Here is a 24146-nt window from a genome sequence, read left to right as displayed (position 1 = left end):
GACGTGTAAACGACAGTGCAAAACCGTGTACATTATTTCTGAACCTCACCAAAGGGATCAGCGTCCTATGCTGTTCAGGGCCAGTGGGGAAACAAGCATTAGGGATCCCTAACACCATCATCACCACCGCCGCCGTTCCTAGTGGGCCACGCAGGGGCTTCGGACCTCACGACCCACCTCGTGGCTAACCACCGCGTTAGCCTGGCGCCCTCCCGGACACGTTTCCCTGCAAGAGAACAGCCTTCCCGCTAGGAACGCCGCCGAGTCTCGAACACAAGAACCCGGGCGATGGCAAGTGCAAATGCTCAAGTTAATAGTGACTGTCTGCTACAAATATTTTCTACTGTAAATTCTTTGGCATTTAGTTTTGAATTTACTTTTGAGAATAATTTATTACATGGTGTCATAGACACTATGTTTTGGCCTTGAAGATATTTTGTTGTGGGATCTTTGCATCAACGAAAGCCATTTGGCAATAAAAAATTGTTATAGTCTATAAACTGCTGAAACCAATAGGGCTTTTTTTCGGGCCCCCTTTCTCCACCTTAAAATTTACGTACAGCCAATGAATAAGATTAAATGTGACACTTTGAACAGAAGTAAGGTGTCGTCTGGATCGAATCTCGTACAATGGTATCAAAGGAAGGGGGGGGGGGATGAAGCAGCTTGCAATGTCCCAAAATGGCAGTTTCGTGCGCATTGTATTTTTCGTTGATTGGAACTGACGCCATCCCCGCGGCCTGATTCCTGAATTAATGAATTTAAGATGTGGAATTTTAATTCGAGGGCGGAGTTCTTTGCCTCGTGGCTGCAGGCAGGGACGCGTCGACAAAGGGCTCCCCCCCCCCCCCCCCGGGCTGTTTAGACAACCCAGGATGCCGTGACGATTAATCGGAAACACTTGTGTATAACTGAATTTATTAACACGTCATATGGTACATGGCGCTGTCACGCAACTGGCTGTATCATCGTCTACCTTTTAATCTCCGCACATGCAGCCCTCGAATGGCAGCACTGATTAACGTCTTGCGGAAAGTAGCGTAATACCCAACAAGGCGTGCAAGCTATCCTGAAACTACTAGTACGAAAGATGGCAACACGTGGCCCGTCGGGATACTAATGTTAAGAATTCGCCGAATGGCGGTGAGATTAAACACACAATACAAAAATGGTTGAATACATACAGGCTACCCTAAAGAATCATGATATCACAAAATTGCACGTGGTGGACGTTTCCGCACTTAAGGGGGCTGCTCGCAAAATAATTTTTCTGTTTTTCTTTGTAACATTTATTCATCCTGCGAAGAGCATAGATTGTACCAAATTTTATATTATTTAGGCAAATAGTTTTTAAATAAATCGCTATCAAAGTTTGGTTTTTTTCAATTTTGCATTATACAAATCTTGAAAACGGGATAAGATATGCCAATGAAATTTGGTATAACTGAAGTATGTTAAGTAATCTATTGAAGGGATTTAATGAAATAGCTCATAAATTGTTACGAAAAAAGTGTGCAGGCATGTAATTAAGTCATTTTTCATTAGACTATATAAACGTCATGGTAATACTTATAAGAAAATGAGAACATGCACGAAATGCGTTTGGATTTAATTTTATTATTAATGTTTCACAATTCTGGATTGTAATAAAATTTTAGCAGATTTGTAACATGCAAGCAGTGCATGTATTTTTTGCGCCTGGCATTCTGAGAATATATCGGATGCAGCCCGCAGCACTGGAGGCGCCGCGGTGTCTGGTGTTATCGCGTCTGGAGCCAGCGCAGCTCGGCACGGCCTGGCCTCGTGGCGCGCGCTGTTGCCGCGCTGCCAGCCGGGCAGCAGCCCGTAGCTCCACTCGTGCGGCTAGCATCGCTCAGTGTGCAACACAAACTAGTGGTTTTTTTTTCCCGCGTTTCAGTAGATTTTAATTTATTTTGTTTCCAAATGGCCCCACAAAAATTTGTGAATGGGCGGCCTTATAGGAAAACAAAAAACAACAAGAAAGCTAGGATTAAAAAGAAATTTCACGCAGAGCGAAAATTGAAAAATTATATTTCACAACAATGTGAAGGTTCGGATTCAAAATTGTGCGCACCTACCGCATCTACTTCCGAATGCGTGCAATTAACTGTTTCTACAGCATCTACTTCCGGTGAATGTGAAATGTACCAAGAATGTGCAGATAAGCGGTAAGTGATTACACAAAATAATGTAAAATGGTTTGTCAGTTACTTTCTTTAAATTTTATCTTAGGGTAAATAAAAAAAATATATGCTTCATTTAAAATAGAGTTGGTTGTAATTACTATATTTTATTACTGACAGCAATATAAGGAAATTGTAACGATTACGGAATTAGGATCAACATAGTTTTCTTACCTATTGACTTTCAGTACTAACTTACTTTAGTCAAATATTTTGCCCCTTTCTTTTTAATATTCGCTCCTGGCTAGTGTGATAATTAGAATGTACTTAATAGAAACCATTTTCCATTTTGTCCACGCTGTTGAAGTTTGAAATCAATTAGACTACCTTGATGTGTAAATCCTATTGCCTTTTACTAGGCACGTGGTGCTACGGTGTTTTTTTTTAAGGCCCGTTCCACAATATTTTCTGAAATAACTCCAGGCAAACGCCGGGATGGTTCCTTACTATAGACCAGGGACGGATCCAGGAATTCCTTCTTTGTGGGGGGGGGGGGGGGGGGGGGTCTATCGGAATGACCTTTGTGTTGGGGGGGGGGGGGTCCACGGGTATTCTGTATCTAGTATAATAGTACCTATGTATTACTGCATGTCGTATTATCCATTGCATATTTTACCCTTCTAGGGTACACCCCATAAATCCGCCTATGCTATAGACCATAACAAACTGTGCCTCCATAGTAGTGGACACCAGCGTCGTTAGGAAAAATTAATTAGGGGGACCAACCTAATCTGGGGAGTGGGAGAATATGGAATAAACATGGGGCACAATTTTTAAAATATTAGGGGGAGGGACAATTCCTGCCCCTCGCTAACGGCGCCCATGGTAGTGTGGGTCATATTAAAAATGACTAGGTTTATTCATGTGCCCAGAAGCATTTTTACATTAGAAGTACGTGTTTAGTTGTTTTAACTAATTAAATTAAATTAATGTAATTTGTTTTCATTTTTATGTGGACAGGCATGACATACAAGTATTTTCATAGATTTTAAAATTTCATAATCACAATATTACAGGACAATCTGTGTGGAGTTAGGAATCTGTATGGGATTATAAATCTGTATGAGACTAGGATAAATTATTTTATACTTTTTAGTCCGTTTTAAAAAGTTGTATATTAATGTTTTTATTTAAATAATCATCTCTCTTATGTCTTAAGTTATCATATGTGTGTATATTTCCCACTAGTTTTTAATTTTGTATGACTGTTGAGAACACAAGTTTATTTTAGGTGCCAGCCATCCATTGTTAAATGTAAGATAAAAATATTGATGCGATTTTCCATGTTTTGTTTTATGTATGTGTATTATAAAACATTGTGGCAGCAATAAATACACACACACACATATATACATATGTTTGTTAGTACGAATGTATCCATTTAAATAATATAGTCTACGTTTGTAGGGGAAATTGCCATATTATTTCTAACGAAACATTCATATCTAAATTTAGTTATAGCTTCCATATTGGTGTAATTCTGCAGATTAAAATGAAACCTACTGGTAATGCGCAGAAATGTTTCAATAACAGTCAAATTTTGCTGACTGACTGCATATTTGAAGGGAATTAATTTTGCTATTTTTCAAAGCTGTAAAATAATCCGAATCAAAAATAATATTCTGACAGTTAATTCTTTGGTTCGCATGCGACTGCATGTCTCAACATTACCTTATGACATGAGATACACATGGCCGTCGAGAGGGTTGAGTAAGGGTTAGGAGGGGGGGGGGGAGTTGAATTATCGAGGTTCAGGCTACAAGGGCCTTGGTTGAGTTTCAATATTTTTTGTTGTTATAGGACAATAATTACAAGTCTATTGTTAATATAATCCATATAAAACCTTTACAAGTAATGCGATATGCACAGATTGCGTTTACAATTATGGCGACAGTAACGTTTACAGTCTTTGGAGTATTTTTTTTTTTTTTAAATTTTGGGGTTTGAAAAGTTGTCTATTAAGTAATGGGGAGGGGGCTCGGTAAATGTTTTCGCCCCCGGGCCCTTAAGTTTCTTTAGACGGTCCTGGATCATGGAGATGCAGTGCAGTAGTTTCATTTGGATCTTCCGCAATAAAAAATAATAATAATCTTATCCACGTATACTTTCTATCAAAAATGTCATATTTTCTAATATATTTGATAAATTACTAAAAGGTTTACCTCAAAAAAATGATTCAGAAATATTCTACCACACGTATATTTCCCATACAAATCTGGTTCAGATATAATAGCCTATATTTATTAAATTACTAGAAACCTTTATGTTGGAATGAGCCAATGTATGTAACTCATTGCGTACATTTTTATTGAACAATATCTACTTTTTTTTTAATGTGTTTTCAGTGCTGACATCATTCTCCAAGACCTGCCTTCATCGCCTACGAATTCTATTAATAGTAGTGGCGTTGATTATAATCCAGCCTTAGATTGGGTTGGCGTGGAAATAGACGACGATGAGTTTCCGCCACTAATTGTTGAAAATGATACCACAAAAAGAAGTTTAGACTCTGTTATTCAAGGACGTCGGATTGTCAATCCAAGCTTTCTTCTTCCTCAACTTGAAGCAGTGGGAAAACATTCCCTTTCATGTACAACTGGGTGTCTCCGGTTGCGAAATGAATCGAGGAGAGGCCTTCACTGTGTGTGGGAATATTACTGCGAAGTATGTGGGAAAATCCAATACGTCACGACAGATGAAAAAACAGTACAGAACAAACCTGAAATAAATACGCTCTTGGTTTGGGGAACGTTATCATCTGGTTTAGGATTTACTCAAATTCAAGAGGTTATGGGTGTGTTGGACGTGCCAGTTATGTCTTCCTCTTGTTTTAGGCAAAATGAAAAAGAAATTGGAAAGGTAAGATTTTGCTGACAATTTTTATTGTTTAAATTTAAGTCCTCAAAATGTAAATTTTAAGTTTTCTGCTCGAAATCTCTTTAATTCATCCTAATTACCTTCAACGATTAATTTTGTGTTAGGTGTGGGAGGAGCACTTGGCACTAAAAATGAAAATGGCTGGAGAGGAAGAAAGAAAAATAGCTATACAAAAAGGTCATATTGTAGATGGTGTACCATACATAACAGTTATTGGAGATGGCGGTTGGGCAAAGAGGAGCTATGGCCATGGCTACAATTCTGCTTCTGGTGTGGTGAGTTCGATAATTGAGATTTCTTTTACGTTATCGTATACACGTTTTCGAGTGGGCAGTACAATATCCTAAGTTACATCAGGTGTTAGACCTAGTATTAGTAAAACAAGCAAAATATAGTATCAGAAATGATACCACTATAATTTAAATATATGTTCTCAACGGTATATGTAGATTTATTATACTTTAAATTACTCTTAATGTTTTATATGCCGTATATATGTAGCTTTCACTTAATTTAGTATACAGTGTTTTGTGAATAAATATAAACACATAAAATATTTGTAGAAAATTATTTACTATGAGTCAGAATATGATTCGTGTTTTCATGGTATAGGCATAAACATTATTTTAAACTGCACTGACATTTTATTTTGTTGAAGGATCAACTTTTGCACTGGAATGATTACATATTTATGTTACTTGTTTAGTTACATTTTCTCGTCTGTTAATTATCGTGCTAAATGTAAATTTTGTTCTAGTATATGCAAATGTATTGAGTTAGTAATCCAGCCAAACTGTAGCTATATTTCTCTCAGTTTCGTCGTTGTTCTAAAATGAATTATATTCAGACTATAATATTGCATTAGTTTCATTACTTTTTGTATGTGACAGCACGAAATACATTTCTATTGTTGATTTTACTGCTTTGCAATAGCTTCCAGGTGTAAATAGTGATTGAAAAAATCCTATTTATATCAGTGCCCCTTGGTGGCTTAGCAGGTTTAAATTTGGAGAAATGTTACAATAAAGGGATTGGAACTCTAGCTGTCAGCGAGGCAAGACGGCTTCTGTGTAAGAGGCGGTCTGGAACCCTTTGAGACCCAGTACGGTAACCAACAACAGTTACTTCTTCCGCGTTGTGTAACTAGTGGTGTTTAGTTCTGGGAAATATGTTATATATATCGTCATAAAATTAGGGAGTACAACGGTCATATACCGACTATAGTCAACGGAGAGCCTTAGGGGACGCCGTTGCTGTCCTATCGAGCTGTTAAATCTTGATCTTCATCAGTGAGATTGATGTATAAGGAAACTTTTCAGTTGCCGAAGGAGGTGCAGTCTTCTAAACCATGGTTCCAGAACGTCAATAGAATAGGTAGTTCCTTTCGATAGCCTCACACGCCTGTGTGCTGAGACGAAGCATCCAGTGGTCCAGAACGATTACCATCTCTGTTATACGACTGTGAGCTTCCGAGACGACTAATGGCATAACTATCTGTAGTAATGTTTGTGTGAATGACCTGTATTGAAAATTTTTAACATTCCTATTTTTTGTTCCCGAAACCTACAGGACTAATATTCTAGCACGAGGGTACATGCTATGGTTGGGTTGCTCTCTAGCGTATTGTTTTGGAAATTATAATAATTTAAGATCAACCATTTTAAATTAAATTAAATTTTGGTTACTGTGCATGTTGAACAAGTTATATCTTATTTCAGTACCTAAGTTGATAAGTTTGGTAACAATATGAGTTATAGTTTTCACCAAGATATTAATATAGAAATAATATTAACAGTCATCAGCCACAATTGAGTTCATTCGACTAAATAAAAAATCCACATTTATTTATTTTCAAAGCACCCATTTCATCACGTTAATTCATTGTTCACATATCTGCGTTAAAATTATAACACCTCCTCTACATACTATTTGTCACACAGGATGCCAGCATTTCTATCACAACTGAACAAGTGCCTTTTATGCCAACCAAGTGTGTACTGACAAATACACGCACCCAACACTTATGCAGGACTAAAATATGAAATGCATAGGAACGAACGCCGAAAACAAATTCAAAATACAAAAATATAAATATTTCATATATTTTAAATGATTTTGTTTTCTGTTTTCGTTCCAGCCATTTGTTTGATATGGACTGCTAAGGTTTTTTTTTTTATTAATCTGTGGATCATTATAGGTTTTGTAATTTTTTTTAAAATATCAATAATTTCTATTTAATTTTATTATTTTTTTATTTCGTTGACTTGTCATTATTCAAACTCATACAACAGCATACTCCAATACGAAAAGAAATAACAAATTTAGTAAAAAAATTTTGGAGCACCAAACGTAACTGTATGCAATTCATTTCGTTGTAATTAAAAAGTGAAATATACTTTTCAGACAACAAGGGGATGTAACACGAGAAAATTTTGAAGGGAAAAAAAACTGACATTTTATCTGCATTGCTTTAGGAGGATAAAATGTGTTGGGGACATATTTTTATAATTTTTGTTTCGTTAGTGAAAATCAGTTGAATATTTACATAATCATTTCTTGCTGTTGCAGGGTGTTTTGATTGGCGCTGCTACTAAAAAGGTTTTGTTTCTTTCCATCAAAAATGCATTCTGTTCTGTATGTGCCAGAGCCAAAAAAGACCAAACTGAAATCCAACAGCATGAATGCTTTAAGAATTATTGTGGCCCTTCAACTGGCATGGAGCAGTGCGCCATAGTTGAAGGTTTCAGACACAGTATACAGCAACATGGCGTTATGTACAAGTACTACATAGGGGATGGTGACTCCAGTACTTTTTGTAGGATACAGGAAGGAGTTTCCTATGGAAGGCAAACTGTCAAAATAGAATGTGCTAACCATGTAACACGTGCATTCAGCGAGAACCTACATAAGCTTGCTGCAAACACATCATATCCACTCCATGTACGTAGAGTTTTGAAAGACAAAATTAATGGCGTGACATGCATTGATCGTATGGTGATTGGCGTGAGGGCTGCAATAAAAGAATCAGGTACGGACTTCAGCCAAGCTTCTGTTGAACGACTGCGTAAAGACTTGCTCAACAACCCTTACCACGCCTTGGGAAGACACAGCAACTGCCGTGAAGCATTCTGCAAGAAGAAAGAGGAAGAAGACAAAGTAGGAAAGGTTGAGGAAGGAGGAGTCTTGCAGCAAGTTTTTAAATGCATCGATAATGTCGTTAGGAAGGCTGATCGAGTTGCATTCAACGAAACTACAAATGAAGCTGAAAGGTAAGAGTTTTGTTCACATGATAAGACTAAATTTATATTACTTTCTTTGTAATCATAATATTGCATGTAATAATGTATATTGGTATTTTCAGATATATGGCTTTAGTAGCTAAATTCACTGGAGGGAAACGTGTTAACTACACTCTGCAGGGGTCTTATCACAGACGTTGCCATGGCGCTGGCCTGGCGCACACCCTTGGAGCCAGTTGGCATCTCAGTCCTTGGAAGCGCATGTCAGGGAGAAGCCCAGGGAAGGTGTTCAAGAACATGTGCATCTCAAGAAAGAAAAAAGAAATTGCTCGTCGCCTGCGTCTATCAGCAGAAGCAAATGCGAAAGTTTACAAAAAAAAAGAAACGCGGAGGTGATGCTGACCGAGAATATGGACCGGATGCTGCTCAGCCTGACATTGATGAACATACACTGGAGAGAAAAAAGTTAGATGTATTGGCAAACTTGAAATCTGATGTGGAAACTTCCGAACAAAAGGAAACTCTAGAACGCGATACAATTGGACAACACATTAACAGCAAGTGGCGCGAACATCGAATGAACCGCCTCACTGCATCTATGTTTGGTTCGGTAATGTGCAGGCGTGAGAAGACATCGTGTCATAATTTAGTGAAATCCTTTTTGTACAGAAAAGATCTTCACACACCTGCAATTCAGTATGGGAGGTTAAACGAATCGGTAGCAATTAACCTTTACGAGCAACAGCAAAGTGCCGAGGTTCAGAAATGTGGTCTGTTCGTGGATAGTGAGCATCCATACCTCGGTGCCAGCCCAGACGGGCTTGTAGGAACGGATAAGTTGCTGGAAGTTAAATGTTTGTATTCACTCAAAGATAAGGTTTTGGAAGAAGCAGTGACTTTGAAGGGGAAAAAATTGTGCATTGAGAGTGTAAATGGGCAGCTGCAATTGCGAAGAAATCATAGCTATTATTTCCAAATTCAAGGTCAGTTGAATATTTGTGATAGGGAGTATTGTGACTTTGTTGTATATGCGGGAGGAAAAATAATAGTAGAATGTATTGTCAGGGACAAAATTCTTTGGCAAGAAAAAATGCTGCCAAAATTATCTCAGTTTTACATGGACTGCATTCTGCCGGAAATCGCTGACCCCCGTATTCCTCGCGGTTTGCCGGTTCGTGAACCATTGTACATAACTGAAGCACAAACGCGACACTATAAAAAGAAAATCAATTCAAAATAAGGAAACTGTACGGTTCCTACCAATGTCGTTGATATTATAACATGTTATAAAATTATATTTACGTTAACTAATCTGTCAAACTTGTAGAAAATTCAGTGGTTTCATTTTCACAAAACTAAAACATAAATATAATGCATAATTTTTGCATAGTTAACTGCCAAAATTACATGATTTACAATTTTGGGTAGTACAAATAAGGAGAATGAAACTGATTATTGAACTGAAGCTGATAAGGTATAAAGGCAATGTTACTGGCCTACATGGTTTAAATTTCTTTCAGAACCAGCTATTTTATTTATCATGGCTGTCAGAAACCTCAAGAATTAAATAATTTTGAAAGACATGTAAAAATTATAAATTTTTTCTCGGCTACATTAAAATCGTATAATTAAGTAACCAGTTACAATTGCTTTTAAAATTAAAGACGTTTCAGTTCTGTAATCTTTATATATTTCTCATTTTTAATGCTCAAAAAATGTTGAAAAAGTTCTTTTGAAAGGTAACTGTAAAATATGCCCAATATATTAGCTAGATTTCGTAGAAATACCGGCTTTAGTCGCCTATACCATCGTGCTACTTCCGAATTTTTTTTTTACATACTTTTCGTGGTCTGTAGACCCCAAAACCATCGTCAACTCATATATATGTGTGTATATATATATATATATATATATATATATACTAGGTATCATTTTCATAGAAACGTTAATTAATTAATTTTGCACATATCACTACCAAACAAATACATAAAATATAGTAATGGAAAATCTCTGTCCAATTCGTTAACGGGCAACATCCAAACAAAGGGGCAGAAATGGGGAAGTCATTAAAAAAACAAGAAAAATCGCTATAACTCCTACAATACGACGAATATCAAATATGTTTGTACGTACGTATTACCTATAACTTGTAGTAGTTATACCAAAAACATTTGTCTAAATAACAATTTTGATACGACCAGCCATTACTGAAAGGAGTGGAAAAAACCAAGGTTGGAGGACAAAAAAATTAATATGTCCCTTACTACGTACACTATCAAATCCGATCAATTTTTTGTAAGCCCTACAAATATTATCTAAAATTTTGTCTGAAATAATTTCTGATACAACCAACCAATTGCAAAGGGTGGCTAGAGGGGTTAAAATACAAAAAAGGAATTTATAACTTCGTTAGTAGGCACTACATCAGATCTGTTCAAATTGTTTGTAAATCTTATCATTTTTATCTAAAACTTTTGTCTGAAGCAAAAAGTTAAAAAAACCTGGGGTTGGAATAAGAAAGCAAATAAAACTTTCCTACCGTGTACATCATCGCATCCTTACTTATTTTTGATTAACTTTCTATATATTCTCTAAAACTGTTGTTAAAAACATTTTTTATGTTACCAACCATTATTACAAAGGAGTGTAATAACAAGGGTTAAAAGTAAATAACAAGGGTTAATTACATTTTAACAGAATTAAAGCCTACTATCAAATCGGTAATAACTTATTGAATATATCCTAAACTTTATCTAAAACTTAGGCTAAAACCATTTCTGATTAAACGAATTATTACCGTAAAAAATAGGTTTGAAATTAAAAAAAAAAGAAATTCTAAACTACTTTAGCATCAAATTTATCAGTATTTATTTTAAAACATCTTAATATTATGTTAAACCTTGGTACCAATCAACATTTTATAAGACCACATTATTGGTGCAATGGATAAAAAGGGTTCGAAGGTCAAAAAAATATGTAATACCTACTTTAGTTGACAAAATATAAAAGTTGTTCTTAGCTATTCAATACTGAATACAATACAATACTGGATTCAGTTAAAAACATTCATAATAATACCGCTGCATGGACAATGAGAACATTTATGTAATCTATAATTTTGTTATATTGGAGAACATAAAGATGTTACGTACATTAAGTTCCAAAAATTTTCTAGAAGTTTATAGACGTTTTAATGATATTTCTAAAAGAAGTAAGTACTTTGAAATCTACCTACGCCTATAGGCTGTGCTGAAGTGTTTTTTTTTTTTTTCACTTTGTGAAGATAAAAACAATAAAAATCCTCACGTTGATAACATTTAACGTAAATCTATATTTATGGCCTGAAAAAGGATATATCCCTTAAAAGTGCTTCGCTGCTTTTTAAATTATTGCTTGTGTATGTAATAACTATTTCGGATATGCTATAATTGATATATTTAGGCCAAACAAATAATTATTGATTTTGTGAATAGTGTAGTGAAATGTTTTTCTAAGCATCTGTCATGCAATTCTGTATGTTGTCATGTTTTTTGCAATAACAAGTTTTATTGGTAGGCAATACAAGATATGTATGTCATCAAAAATTATTATGAAGCTCAAATAATCACTATACCTACATTGTAAATGCTAAATAGCATGATACTATTTTTTAAGTATTTTTACTATCGGCATTTGTTTTCTCTGTTAGGCATTTGCCATTTTTTGTGAGTTAATATGTTTTTGTTATTATTAGTTTTATTAGTAGCCAATATAAAATGTATATAAATGTTACCGGGATTAATTCTGATACCGTGAATAGTCACTTCTTTGTAAACATTTTTCCTAATAATTATTTGACTTGATATTCGGTTTTTTTTATGTAAATTGTATTGAATATTAACGTCAGAGTTTTGTGTACACTGTATTAAATTAACTTATCATCCACCGATTCGTTCTGTGGGTTAATGCTTTTGTAATTTGGTGTTTTGTTGGTAGACAATAGAACTTGTGTTTAAATTTAAATTCAGATGACTGTTAATGTGTTTCTACTTTTTGTGTTGTAAATATATTTAAAGTATCAAAACAAAAATTACAGTAAAAATATTCTAATGGTATTTGCCTGAATAGTTAATTAATATGAGATATTACATCTTATAACATTGCCTGTTTGCTTTTGTACAAAATGTTTGCCAAAAAATAAATCAAACTATTGACCATATTTGGTCAATCACGTTGTGCGTGTTAATATATTAGCTGTTTGAATTTAATATTTAAATAAAAATAATTCCCTCCAGTTGCTTTCTGTGAGGCAATAGACAAACAGTTTTACAAATTTCTTGTTACATTAATATTTAATTGAGGAAGGGCCTTGCTGTTGGTGATTGCCAGTTATAAATTTTTAATTAAAATAATGTTAGTGATTCCTGAACAAAAGCATCTCGCTAAATATCGTGCCGTAACGTTTTTATACGTAAATATGTATACAGTATATAAAAATATAAAACGCTGTTTGGAGACTTCCATAGACTGTAATACTCAATAATGACACAATCCCAAAATGGTAATTGATGTATGTATATAAAAGAATATATTATGGTCTACTATAAATAAATCAAGTATGCATTTAGATATGTTTGGCGATATTGAAACAATATGTAGTATCTGTAATACAACTACAAAGCTTTGTATGGCAATAAACAAGGTAGGTAGTTAATCACTAATAAAAGTCTTCATAAAAAAACACAGAAAAACTGGGATCCCAAACAAGTTGTTAGTAAGCAGTATATTTCTTGATGAAAGTTTTTGGTTTGTTATAAAGTATATTCCTTTTTTTTTTCTTTTTTTTTTTTTTCGATTTTTAAAATTTTAAACTGTGTGTTCCCGTCTACAGAGGGTTTTAATGCTAGGGCTGTTTTATCATTAAAAATGAGTACGCATTTTTTACTTAAGTCATCAAGATTCAACGCTCAAGCCATGCGCCATTTCTTATGTACTAAGCAAACTGTTACGTATGAAATTTAGATCACGTAGAATTTTAAATATAACTGTTTGAGATATAACTTGAAAATCACGTTTTTTGATTTCCTTTTAAATAACTTTTTTATGTGTAGTAAAACATAAATAATTTAGTAACATCTTATAATAAACGATGTAATAATGTGCAAATTAGACTGCAAAAATTACACATGCAATCACTGTGGTAACAACTCACTTTTGATAAACTAAGACAAAAAGGGTTGTGATAGAACCCACGACCCATGGCTCATTAGTGATACGTAAGCGACACCATTCCTTTTAGAATATAATTTTTATTACACGCTATATTCGTATATGTGTTTATTTAAAAGAAAATAATTACATAAATCGTAATTCTCGGCGTTGTAGTTTTTAGATTTCCAATTTCACATATAGCTAATGTATACAAAATATCGGAACACAAAATACATTATCAGTTATATGCACGTACATAAGTTTAGGAATATACATTATAGAATATTTTATCATACAAATTTGTCTATATTTAACTCGGGTAGGTCATATGGCAACCACTCGCTTCAGAAAGCCGAGTAGGCCCTACTCATCGGCAAGAGCCATGTGTTCCTTCAAGGACAGGACTCGCTGATAAAGGCTCTCGGGTGTGATGTCACCCGAGGATAGCCCGTGGAGTTGACAACGCTGGTAAGCTGATCCCTGCCTGTCGCCCAGCGCGGCTCGGCACGGCCCGGGTGCGAGAGAGAGGGCAACCGCAGATTGTAACTGAGATAAGGCGCGCTTCCAGCCGCCACCGCGGATAGAGCAGCATCTGCTACCTAGCGGAATTCGGGCGACTGCATTAGCCTTCCAGCGCCCTTAACACGCCCCTGGCATTGGCGAACAAAGCACGCGGCTGATGACCAACACTAACACTAGAATTACTATTGCACAACTAAAGACCGACGTGGAGGCGTCTTGAGATTAACAGGGTGAATAAACTGAAGAATTATAGTTCAGGATGGGCAGAGAATATTTACAATAGTTCCTCTCTTGCTGTGACGCAGCGATTCGGAGCGGATGAATTGACACTAAACTGGTACATCACGGTTTCGGCGCGAAACGGCTGGCTGCCCGCGCGCAGGCCTCCGACCCTGATGAGTCAACGATCACGACTCCCTCAGCCCCCTGGCAATCGGCCAGGGAGGGTTCGACCTCCCGCGGAAAGTCACGGAGCGCGGGAAGATGGTGACGGCCAGCGTTGTAACAAAAAAGCACCTGGATCAACATGAATTAATTAGTTAGAGTTTTTAAGGAAATAAATAGTTTTAGTTTTCCTCTGAAATAAAATTACATGTGAACTATGTTTTGATGGCGCAACGCCACACCTGGCTGGGCGCTTCGCACAACACAGCCGGCCATGACTAGTGTCACGACGTTCGGCGCACTGCCCTAACTCACCCTACATGGCACGTGCGGGCGTGTTCGTTGCACACGTCCTAGTCAGGTGTTGAGGACACACAACTGCCTGTGCGACCAGAGGGAGCACTGACAGGCGTCATCAGAACTAATTAAAATAATTAGAATTTGGTGATTTTTGCCACATGCAGGGGCATCAAATGCCATCACCCGCAGTCTTGTGTTTGAGACCCGTAGTGTGCCTAAGGAGGGCTAGCATTAATGAGGTTTGACTTTGCTCTGGGAGGGCGTCAGACAAGCTCTTGCAGCTAACCGATGATGTCATGTGGGTCGTTGGCCTCAGCATGGCCCATTAGACTCGGAGGCTGAGGTTTAATTAGAAGCCCAATATACACCAGATACTCGCATGGCAGGTTAAGCTGAAAAGGGTCTCTGAATGATAGAAGCATTTGGAAAACATGTGTTTATTCACACGTGACTTGGCTTACAGATTTATAATTTGCATGGGCAAACTACAATATACTTACAAAAACAATACACTGAACTTAAGTTTTCAATAGTAGAATGCGATGCTTAGTCCTCGTGGCAGTATTTTCTAAGAAACGAGCTCGGGTTCTGCATTGGGCGCCGGGAATCTACATTAAATTGGCTAAAACAATATTACTTGAAAAGCAGGCAGACATATGCGCGGCGAATAAAGCAAAGTTTTGTTCTGGAGTCGACCAGTGCTGTATGTTCGAAACCACGTGGCGGAAGGGTCACATGACGGGTGAAGCTAATGCTGGCCGGGTTATGCTCTGTACCGTAAATAATCCGGAGACACGCGTGGGGAAATAAGCTTAAAGGTTTAAGTTTAAATTTTAATAATTATCAGAAGTACTGCAATCAATGAAACAACAGTGCTGGCTCCCTGCGGGATGATACATCCACCTCGGAATGCAGCCTGATGAATACTAAACTAAAACTAATTTTATGTGAAACTTAATAAATAAACACTTCACAAATCCCTTGAATAAAAAAATATAACGATGGATTAGGTGGCTGCAGGCCTAAAAAATTTGTAGTTAAATTTTAATGTAAATAAATAGTTCTAAGCTACACTGCCCTACAATACACTACCCTACACTACACTTCCCTACACTACACTACCCTACACTACATGCTGTTACATGACCATCCCAGGCACAGAAAGTGAATTATTTTAATTTTAATAACATTTTAGTATATTTATTGTTATTTGTTTATTTTCCTGTGTTAATTACTCTATGTTTGTAGTTGGACGTATCTACGTGTGCTACACTCTATGCCATAGCCCGAGCTGACATGTAGACAACAATTGACAATACCCCTCTAGGGCACTATTGACTTTAACGGCAAAAGAAACTTTTCCCACGTATTTTATATAAAAGGATATTCATTGTTGGAAATTAATATTTAAATTTTTTACATTTTGATATTTTCAGATGTATTGTTGTAAGTCAGTATTTGTTTTGAAATGTAAATTTACGTCAACGATTTTTGTGCTCCGGCCAATGAGAGGCCGAGTTACTTAAGTTAAGAGTTTTTAGAACTGAATTAAGGAAAAGTTATGGAATGGTGCGGCGTTGGTGAAATCGCGCGGGTTTCAATCCCAAATATACCAGACAATCTGCGAAGCTAAGTTAGATCATCCAGGTGTAAGGATGTTTAAATCGTCGTGCAATTAAATGTATGTAATTAATATAGGGCACATCAGCACTGATGTGTAATTAGGAGTGTATCCTGACGTGAGTAAAAACTGACTCCTTATTCTCCGTCGTAAGAGACTGTTTCCTGCACAGAATGTAATTCTATCCTGTTAATTACGCATAAAAACATTGATTATATTTCAAAACTAAGTAAAGCTCTCCAAAGACAAACATTTTTAGTCCAATTAATATTCTACTTACATATCACACTTCACACCCAGAGGTGAAATGAGACTGGAATCTCATGTTGTTCTACCCACCCAACATACTGAACTAAGCCGAGGTATATTTTTATTAAATTAAACTTTAATGATAATAAACTATATTTTATATATTCTTCGAGTGAGAACGGACTTAATAAATTGAATTAATGAACTTTTGTTGGAGATTCATGTGTGCAACATATTTCCTGTTTGTTATAAATACATATAAATAAATACCACTTGCCAAGCCAAAAATTATATATATTTATTTTATTAAAGACTCTGTTTAATCATATTTTATTTTGTTATTATTTAATATTGTGTATTTTCAGTAATCCTAATTTCTCCGTGTTTTTCCACTCTACCTAAACATTAGATTTGAAATATTGTTTTTCTCTTCTGTATTTTATTTCACTTGTTTTCTTTGAAAACAAAGTAAATGTATACGTAGGAGTGGCGCCCAGTATCAACTACCAATATAAAAAGGTTACATCACATAATTAGAGTGTCGCCACCAAGTGTGGTCTCTCTGGACAACACACATAAGGTGTTACAATAAACACTTCACAAATCCCTTGAATAAAAAATATAACGATGAATTAGGTGGCTGAAGGCCTAAAAAATTTTGTGGTTAAATTTTAATGAAAATAAATAGTTTTAAGCTACACTGCCCTACAATACACTACCCTACACTACACTCCCCTACACTACACTGTCCTACACTACACTACCCTACACTACATTGCCCTACACTACACTGATCAGAGAAACGAATATAGGGTTATGTTTACAATTTCATTAGAATATGGCGCGGCTGTTTATTTTAGTTTGATGTGCGTATTATTTTAATAAGTAAATTAAGTTATGAAGACAGCCAGCCACCTTGGTCTTATTTGTAGGCTGTGCGGGAAAGAAGAAAAATATTTGATTGATATCTTCAGCGATGACGGAAGAAAACAAGACTTGGAAAAGAAAATTCGACTTTGCTTACCTATTACTGTATGTAGCTATGAATAATGTTTATTTTAGATTGTAAAGCTAGGTATAAAATAAAAAGAAGCATACTTGAGTGCATAGTAGGCGTTGAACTTGACTGCGCAAACTGAATATATGCTAAATGTTTTCACAGTTAATTTCACCCCATAAAATTTACTGAGCTGAAGTTAGCTCTATTCGCCGGTTCTATCCGGCCGCCCGAAACATTTAACTTGGTACAACAAAAGCCTTAGTCATTCCACGCAACTACGGCAAATTCCGGCGGATTTTTATTTTTATTTTTATTTTTACAACAAAATGTGCGAAGAAAATAATACAGCAGGTGCATAGCGACCTTCATACATGTGTGTACTATCAACAAAAATTAATACTAGAGTGTGAACCATCGTACAGGTTGCACCAGAGGCTCTAATAACATCAAATGCATAATTTTCATATCTGTCAAAAAACCACGAATATCGCACATTCACCATCCTACACTAAAGTATTATTTTAGGTAAATATTTACAATCGCGGTAGATGCCAAAAATAATGCTAAAAATCCGAAAATACTTTTATTCTATGCACTTTCACTTCCTCTTTTCAAATCAACCGGCGGAGATAATAAATTCCAAATACTTTAGGAGATATCGAATTTTTTAGTTTCATGATATGTAGAGTCGCGGTAGATGCCAAAAAAAATGTAAAAAATCCTAAAATACCTTTATCATATGCTCTTCAACTTCCTCTTTTCATTAAAAGCGGCGGAGATAAGAAATTCCAAATACTTTAGGAGATATCGAATTTTTAAATTTTGCAATACAAGACCTGTGGAACCATTCAAGCGGCGCCATTTTTGTTATTTTGCCGTGTTCGTGAATACGTGAATCGTGAATGCGTAATTAATAAAATGGTTGATTAGGTCAGGTCAGTTACATTATTAATACTTTCAAACTAAGCCGACATTAAAAATTATTTTGTGAATTAATTTTAATGGCTGTTTAGTTTTAAAATATTTATAATGTAACTGACCTGATCAAACAAACCCGGACAGAGGGTGAACAGTAAACTAAAATGGTCGATTAGGTCAGGTCAGTTACATTATAAATACTTTAAAACTAAGGTGATATTAAAAATAATGTGAATTAATTTTAATTATTCTTTAGTTTTAAATTATTTATAATGTAACTGACCTTACCTAACAAACCCGTAACAAAGGATGTACAGTAACAACTCACGTAATTTTTTTTGTTACTTATTACTTGCGCAACAATATCAAAATAACAAATAAGACTTTAAAATTAGAAACGTTAAAAACTCACGTAAGTTGGAGGCGGTAATTAAACACCGTTTTAAACAATAATTGAACTAAATAATCACGTATTAGTTCATTTGAATTCTGGCCTATCACGAACAATCACGTGACATCATTATCCAATAAAAAAATAGATACTTGTACGTAAACAAGAAACAATGGTGCACGCACGCCACAGGAATGCGCTGGTTTTGTGCTGAAATTTAAAAATTCGATATCTCCTAAAGTATTTGGAATTTCTAATCTCCGCCGCTTTTAATGAAAAGAGGAAGTTGAAGAGCATATAATAAAGGTATTTTCAGATGTTTAGCATTTTTTTTGGCATATACCGCGACTCTACATATGATGAAATTAAAAAATTCGATATCTCCTAAAGTATTTGGAATTTCTTACCTCCGCCGGTTGTTTTGAAAAGAGGAAGTGAAAGGGCACAGAATAAAAGTATTTTCAGATTTTTAGCATTTTTTTTGGCATCTACCGCGATTGTAAATATTTACCTTATTTTAGTTGAAAATTTCACTTTTTATTACTTTCATCATTCATTCTGTGATGATTGCATTAATATACGTAAAGGCTGTCTGTGGGACAAAAACAAATTTGTGTCAAATAATAACCATATTTTGTATGAAACAAACTTCTTACCATTATAACAAATGTAATTTCTAGGGACTGTGAAAATACTTTGTATTAATCAGAGTTTGTACTAACAAAGTTTTACTGTAATGTCAGTCAATCGTTACTTACCTGGGATGATGAAGTAATTCTACGATATGTTGTCATGAGATTATTTTGTTTCTTTGAATGTCGATCCTCATTTTGTTTTCTAGATTTTTAGTTATAGTAATTACACACCATTATGTATAGTATAAGTTTATAAATATTCCAATATTCAATGGTATATGCAGTTTTAAGTAATATTATATCTAACTTAATGGCTTTAATGTTATGAATAATTATCAGTGGTCAAAAAGATGCTAATCACTTAATTTTTTCATGTGTTTTCTTGACAAAGAACCTGTGAAAATGAAGATAAAATGAATATTGATGATGTTTGCGAGTGTACAGAACTTGCTTAAGTCCCTGATCAAAAATCGCAACTATGAAAAAAGTAGGAAGTTTCTTGGTTTCTGGGTTGTAGCCACATCGAAGGCAAAGATTTCACCGACGTTTCAGTTGCACTTAGGGTCACCATCATTAGGGTAGCAGTTACCTAGGAAATTCTCTTGCCTTCACATACTCTCGCCTGAGAGGAGAGTGTTTCCTGATTGCCTGCAGCTTTGGATCAGCCAGAACCTTCCTTCCGGTTGGCTGGTTGGTTTGGCCAATCGGAGCTGGGCTTTTGTGATTGGCTGGGGTTGCTGGCCAATCAGTGGCCTCTCCTCTTCTGATTAGCTGGGCTGTTTGGCCAGTTAGAGGCAATCTGTCTTTTGTTGGCTGCAGAGATAGTTTTTGAGGCTTTCCGATGAGTAGTTCCCATATTCTGCTTAATTTATATCGATCTTGATTATGTGTGATGGGTGTTTTGATATTCCTCTTCTTAAGTGTATTTTTTTCTTGTATTGGGGGATGTTGGCTATGGTGTTGAATTGGTTGAATTCATTCTCTGGCTGGTTTCCATGGAGTATTATGCTATGGCTGATCATAGGTTTTCATGTGTCGCTGATATGTTCTTTAACCCTAGTGATGATTCGTCTACCAGTTTGTCCTATGTACACTTTGCCACGTGATAGGTATTTGAGATAGAACAACACAGTTTTTGGTTTTTTTTGTTGGGCAATTGTGTGTTTTTTTTTATTTTTTACCCTCAGTGTACTTTTACGTGAGTCCCCTTTGTAACTCTCAGGATATCTAAGCGATTCTCAATATCATTCCATGTGTTGTGCAGTGTGTCTGGGGCGATATAGTTTATTGAATTCACAGTTTTTATGCTGAGCTGAACTACATCAACATTGTTTATTGTAGATAAAACACAATTTCTTTAACGTGAACCCAGAAGAAGATATCAAGGGGGTGGGGGCGTAATTTGTGGAGATCGCAGTAGCCGCCTGATGGCCAACATGTGGACATCCTGTATAATTGAGCTTTGTGCACAGTTGTAGTAATGGGGCAAGGTGGCACAGTTGTAAGACACTGGACTTAAATTCCAAAAAAACCTAGGTTTGAATCTCGGTCAGACCAACCTGATTTTGGATTTCTATGGTTTTCTGCCGTGAGATGGATCCTCACTATTGGCCATGGCTCATTTCTCTCCCAATATCCCTGGTGTGTCTTCATTATGTTTTTCCTCAATGACAGGTCATTTACAGAGACAGATCTAGGCTTTATGTTACTTGGGGCAGAAATTGTAATAAGCCCCTCCCCTTTCCCTTTCCCAACAGTAATAAATATACCAGGCCTAATTTGTTTTGCATCCGTGTCCATTATATGTTACATAACAGCAATATTTGCTAAGATTTTTTTTTCCTTGCTCGAGCTTTCTTCCAGGTTTCAGCTCCTGACTGAATTTTTTTGACAAACCGATGATAATAAAACCAAGTTAAAAATCAGATTGAATTCTGAGTAGCAACTCTAGCAACACACACAGTTGTGTGGAGTTTGATGTGCGAACTCTAAATAGCGTATCACCACACTGTCAGGCTGAGCCTGCGTCTCCCCCACTTGTGCTCCCTCGCCAGCATTCCTGTGTCCTCCACGGCCTCTGCGTAAGCATGCCGCGCACTCACTAGAAAATGAGCAACAAATATCTGCACTGAAAACATGATCATTTATAATCCATACTTCCTTACTTATGTTAAAATGCGAAATGTGTTTGTCTGTTTGTCTTTCTTTCATGCAGCAACGGAATAACCGACATGTATTTTTGAAAGTAGATAGTTTATGAGCTGGAGAGGGACGTAGACTGCATATAATTAGGAAATTCCATCTCTAAGGGAGTGAAAATGGGGTAAATTCGGTTTTGTAATAGAAACTCTTAGCAGGTAGGTCGTAGACACACAAACAGTGAGTTTGTGTCATTTCTCTGTGTCCGTCACATGGTCATATAGTAAGTTCTGGCAACTTCCTGTCCTTCTCCTTGTGAAACCCATTTTCTTATGAAGCTCACAGCTGTTAGTGAACTAAAAGCGCTAGTAACAGTTCAGTTAGTAGATGGCGTTGCCTTGAATTTGTAACGCGCTATCGTTTTGTGTCCGACACGTCTTGCCTAGGTATTACCTGCCTTCCCACAAAATGAAGCTGAAGATTAGTGTCCCGGTTTTGCTGATGCGTAGCCGTGATGTATCAAGATTGTGCAATCAGAATGGGACTTCAAAATCAAAATTTCCCGTTTTTCAAGTGTATGTCATACAGACTTGAAACTCGGTAATGATGTTCCTTATATTGTGATGTGTTTATTAGCTGGGCAACACCGTGTACTTTAGCTAGTGAGCACATAAAAACAAAATAGTTGCAGATAATTGTTTGGTAATTTTTTGTATTCACCTTTTATTTCAAACTTTTTTTTTGTCAACAAAAATTTGTTGGCCCAACCTGTGCTCCCTCTAACCCAGAGCCCAGGGCATGTCTCTCTCCCCTCCCCCCCCCCAATCCCCCTCCAATTCTAAGATCTGACCCTGGGGGTTCAAGCCAAAATGAAACGGGCTTGGTGAAGGTAGCGTTGTGTTCTTGGCTGCAGGTGACTGTGGACGACGCGCTGCCCAGGCAGGTGTGTCTGGACTGCCTCAACAAGCTGGATGCTGCGTTCGATCTGTACACGGGGTGCATCGAGGCCCAGCTGTTCATCCGAGAGAAGCTGGGCCTCCAGCGCGGACCGCTGCCTGTGGTACCTACTTTCCACTTCCTCTCCCCCTCTCGCATGCAGCTTCACGTAGCTAGTACTCCTGCTGAGCCAGCTACGCACTGCCCCCCAGTTGCTCCCTGCTGTCCTTGGGCGGTGACCCTTAACAGTTGCAGGGCAGATGAATTTTATGTTGATTAAATCAAACTTACCTCATTTTCATTTCATGAGGTAAACAATTAAAAAATTACTTAACGTCCCCTTTTTCAATTTAATTGAATTTACGCAATCTTTTACACTAACACTTTTATTTCTTATGGTTAGGCTATGCTTAGAATAGTTAAATCATTTCACCTTATTACAAATATTTCCATTATTTTATGATGTTTGGTACAATAGTATCTTTATTTGAAATTAGCCATTTTAGTATATTGAGAAAGACTCAACTATTTTTTAGGCATTTTTCTTTGTAAACGAAATGAAAGTAAACTCAATAAAATTGTTTTTGTAGCCAAGAAATCAAATGTAAGTAAAACCTGTCGAAAGAAGCAAAACAATTTCGTTAAGTTTTTAATATCCAAAACACAAAGCAAAATTAGTAAAGCTGTATATCCTAGCCAATTAAATTCAATGTTAGTTTGTATTCGTAAATTAGCGTAATTCTGCCACTAACGTAAACTTACCAAAGTACTTCTGTCACTGAGGTAAAAAAACGAACAGTTTTGTCTGTTGGTTCTTTGGTGGACTACGCCGTGATATGATTGTGTCACAAAGGTAAACTTCTGTGAGGTCTTATAAAACTCAACTTATGAAGCTCCATCTTTTGATTTTTCTATGAACTTTACTAAGCTGAGAAGACTCCTAAAATGTTAATAAATTAAGATATTTTTTTCTGTCAACCCGATTTTGATGAAATAAAGCCTATATATGTTGCCCCAAGCCACGCTCAAGTAACCTGTGAAAACCCCATGAAAATGTGTGTAGTATTTTTGGAGATTAGCATGTACAAATAGACAAACAGTCAGACAAAGTTTTTGAAAATATTTTCATTGCACAGACATCATGGCTCTACAGTTTTATTATATTATAGATTTTTATAAATGAGAGACTCATTGCTCATTTTTTCATCAATCTAAAATTGTCAATTTTCAACATTCAATGGTTGGGCTGTATACTGTTTTACCTCTTTAGAGCTAATGCCAGAAATATCAGTAGTCCTGTTTGTAAATGTAATCTGTTACATTGAGTTAGCCATGTAAAAACTATTTTAATTTGAATAAATTTATTTCCTTTGTTAATTTAACTGGTAAAAAATTTGTAATTAGCTTATATTATAGAAAGAAAAAAATACCGACGTTACTGTTCAGATGAGTTGCCGATATCACGTTGCATCCGTGATTCAGATTTCATCTACAAAAAAAATCATTAAGGATATGTACCTGTGAAATGTTACCCACTAGAA

General features: G+C 36.1%; 1 protein-coding gene across 5 annotated transcripts in view; it reads left to right on the top strand.

Moving 5' to 3' along the window:
- Window positions 1–1670: 1670 nt before the first annotated feature.
- Window positions 1671–24146, top strand: part of LOC134543015 (uncharacterized) — a 35478-nt gene continuing 13002 nt past the window's right edge. The window contains exons 1-5 of one of the 5 annotated variants that reach the window (XM_063387691.1): window positions 1671–2189; window positions 4550–5063; window positions 5186–5356; window positions 7650–8350; window positions 8443–10191. In XM_063387691.1, coding sequence (XP_063243761.1) covers window positions 1945–2189; window positions 4550–5063; window positions 5186–5356; window positions 7650–8350; window positions 8443–8716 — 1905 coding nt within the window. In that variant the 5' untranslated portion in view covers window positions 1671–1944 and the 3' untranslated portion in view covers window positions 8717–10191. Of the gene's footprint in view, window positions 2190–4549; window positions 5357–7649; window positions 8380–8442; window positions 10192–17384; window positions 17619–22582; window positions 22730–24146 lie in introns of those variants that run through there. The other 4 variants (XM_063387689.1, XM_063387694.1, XM_063387692.1 and 1 more) reach the window with 4 other exon arrangements.

Source organism: Bacillus rossius, assembly GCF_032445375.1.
Source record: "Bacillus rossius redtenbacheri isolate Brsri chromosome 9 unlocalized genomic scaffold, Brsri_v3 Brsri_v3_scf9_2, whole genome shotgun sequence".
In the NCBI taxonomy this organism is placed as follows: Eukaryota; Metazoa; Arthropoda; class Insecta; order Phasmatodea; family Bacillidae; genus Bacillus; species Bacillus rossius.
The sequence above is the reverse complement of the archived record's forward strand: the minus strand, read 5'-3'. Positions and strand labels throughout refer to the sequence as shown.